Raw genomic sequence first — 2,916 nt, 5'->3', positions numbered from 1 at the left:
ATACCGGGACAGCCCCGTGCAAAAATGATCAAATAAAAATCTATCTCTAACCAAAAATGCCTTCGACATGTTGGGCAGTATAAGCCTGTGACAACATTTCAAAACTGAAATGTTTATTATTATTATTATTATTAGGCACATTTCAGCACATACTCTGAAAATAATTTTTTCATAAACACTAAAAAAATCAGTATAAAATACCGTAGTTTATGGATGATGCCTTATAGATTTTTTCGGTTTCCTTCTCCTGTAAGACCCTTCATTTACTAAAATATTTTAAGTTATAAAAATGAAATTATACCTCAAGTTCTTTCGTAAGCTGGACGATTTGTTTCCTGTATCTTTTCAGGAGAGCTTCTTCACTCAAGTCTTCATTGAGTTTAGGTTTATTTTTTATGCTCTTCGCTCTTGACGCGAACCTAAACAAAAGAAATCATTTAATTTACCTCAGTTAATCTCGCTAAAAGAGCGTTAAAGCAAATTGATACTGACGATAGCGTGCAGTAGGTTTCTTCGAAAGTCGCTGGTGTCACTGTGCAAATGATAGCAGTTAACGAATTTCCACCGAGGGAAACCTGGAGAATCCTTGTCAATTTACTGTCCCGAAAATTTACGAAATTGGGTTTTTCTTTGTCCTGAGTCTCACTTAGTTGCTTTATGACTAGACCGAGTGTCGACAGAGAAAGATTTATGTGTTTTCCTTCCTTGAATCTATCTCCTGTTGCTCCGGTTTGTGATGCTCTTTCCGAGCCAGCAAGATCAACCAAGTTCAGATGTGATATTTGGATTGCTCCGTCGGAATCACTACTGATCTCCCGACTCTCGATCGTCTGGAAAACGAAAAACGATGCTGATTTTAAATTTAAAAGTATAAACATTAAATAAATAAAAGCGTGTTTCTAGTAACACGAAAACATGAGCAAATTTAAAAAATTTTAAATCATCTCCTCTCACAATTGCAGAATAAGCGAGCAAAACGTTAAAATACCTATTGAATTGATGTCTACATTCAAATAAAATACTTTAACTTACAACTGAATATTCTGTTTATTGGAGCAATTGAAACTGTAACGTTCACAGCTTAAATTTAGCATACTGAAATGTTAACGAAACAAGAGTTTCTATTTCAAACAATTCAATTTCAAACTGTTTAGTTTTAAATACTTGATTTATAATTCCTCATATTAAATGAACATTTTAATATTGATAAATATTTAAAATGTTCCCTTTTAAATTATAAAATTTCAAATAAACCCTTCGAGTACACACTGGGTCATCTTGACCCTGTCGCCAACTTTCACCGACTACAGTTTCTGTAGCGTGCCGAGTCATCAGTCGTCGTTGAGAATCAATTGAAATCGAAGCAGGGTCAAGGTGACCATGTGTGTACTTAACGTCGAATTTAATCGAATTTGGATTTTTCGTTTTCATCAATTATAAAAATTTGTTAGTAAAAAAAGTGCCAAAAATGTTTTTAAATTTTGTGCACCTCTTAATTTTGGTTAGTTAAGAGGTTTAGTAGTTATGAAGTTATAGACAACCAATAAGTGAAGAAGGTCAAATTGACCCAGTGTGTAGGAAACGTTTGAAGAAATAGGTGTGTACTCGAAGGGTTAAATGAATTAAAAATATCATGTTTTAGACTGAAGCTTAAATAGACTTTGAAATTGAATAAAAGCGTTCAATTATGAATCTATTATTTGGAAATTATTTTAAAAATGAAAATAGTTTATGAAGTTTCAATCCGGAAGTTTACATTTGTTTAAAACTAAGGCTTTCCAAATGAAAAGTTGCATTTTTAACGTTCGAATCTTTGTTGTTTACTTTTTAAATTAAATATTGAAACACTGGAACTGCAGTTCAGTTTTAAAACCATCAATCAATCTATACGGTTGAGCGTGATATGGATAAGGCCAATTTTCACATGAGATGTTCGTCTGATGATGAGGAACGTAAAAATGGGTGCCTGGCAGGTGTGAATGGATGCGTTCACCTGTGGCGACCTGTCAAAGGTGCGAATTTTTGGCAGTTAACTTACGTGACTCGGATAAGGTTGAAAATTGGTGTACATGTAGGGGCTGACATTAGAAATAGCACCTGCGCATTGCCAGGCACTTACCTGGATGCAAAAATGTTACCAGGCGGCTTCGAAGTCGCCGGACACTCAGGTGAAATTTCTTGAAATTGATTTTAAAGGAAAAAGTTTGAAACAAAAGATGGTCCAATCCCGGAGATGCATATTTTCATTAGTATATAATTTTTTGATAAAATTGATATATTTGGAGAAAACATCGATTAAAGAAATACCATAACAAGAAAAAGCCCTTTTTATTAACAAGTGATTTTTTCGAAAATCATTAAGAGACAAAAGGTACTCTATTACAGGTATAATCCAAGATGAATAAGAAGTGTTTGTTCAAAATGTTAATATTTACCAAGTTATTCGCATTTTTCCTTCTTTTCCCCATTTTTTTCAATCACCTGCTGTATCTTTAGCAATTTAAAAGAAGGTGTGCTCAAAATTAGTACACGAATAAAGTAGGTCTTGTGCAATGAATTGGCGTCAGCCACTTTCAATTAAAACAATAACTTATTTTGCTATAAATAATCATAATCAGTGTCACGTTCTCAGCTTCTGATTATCGTAGAAAGTTGTAATAAAGATGAATATGATTATAAAAATTAAACAACAAAATCGCTTTACTTTAAAATACCAATTATTTATTATTGTTAAAGTTTATGTTTTGTCGTCGAGATACGTTCGATCTTTATTACCGTGACGAATGTCAAGTTTCCCAGGCCCAGCGTGAGTCATTGGCGTAGGCATTACAAATTATTGGTGCTGCATTTTTAATGCAGTTCTATTATTCTATAGCATTAAAAATGCAATCGTAATGCCTACGCCAATGACCCACG

General features: G+C 33.4%; 2 protein-coding genes across 2 annotated transcripts in view; one reads left to right on the top strand and one right to left on the bottom strand.

Moving 5' to 3' along the window:
* Positions 1–295: 295 nt before the first annotated feature.
* Positions 296–1,332, bottom strand: LOC117181197 (centromere-associated protein E-like). Its single transcript, XM_033373763.1, has 3 exons — positions 1,270–1,332; positions 493–830; positions 296–419 (listed from the first exon to the last, which is right to left on the bottom strand). Exons 1-3 carry the CDS (start codon positions 1,330–1,332, stop codon positions 296–298), a joined length of 525 nt encoding a protein of 174 aa, XP_033229654.1.
* Positions 1,333–1,380: 48 nt separating this feature from the next.
* LOC117181196 (thyroid receptor-interacting protein 11-like) overlaps positions 1,381–2,916 on the top strand; it is a 25,393-nt gene continuing 23,857 nt past the window's right edge. Inside the window, exon 1 of the mRNA XM_033373762.1 lies at positions 1,381–1,386. Within this exon, the coding sequence (XP_033229653.1) occupies positions 1,381–1,386 (6 nt within the window). The remainder of the gene's footprint in view (positions 1,387–2,916) is intronic.

Source organism: Belonocnema kinseyi, chromosome 10 (genome assembly GCF_010883055.1).
Source record: "Belonocnema kinseyi isolate 2016_QV_RU_SX_M_011 chromosome 10, B_treatae_v1, whole genome shotgun sequence".
NCBI lineage: Eukaryota > Metazoa > Arthropoda > Insecta > Hymenoptera > Cynipidae > Belonocnema > Belonocnema kinseyi.
The sequence above is the reverse complement of the archived record's forward strand: the minus strand, read 5'-3'. Positions and strand labels throughout refer to the sequence as shown.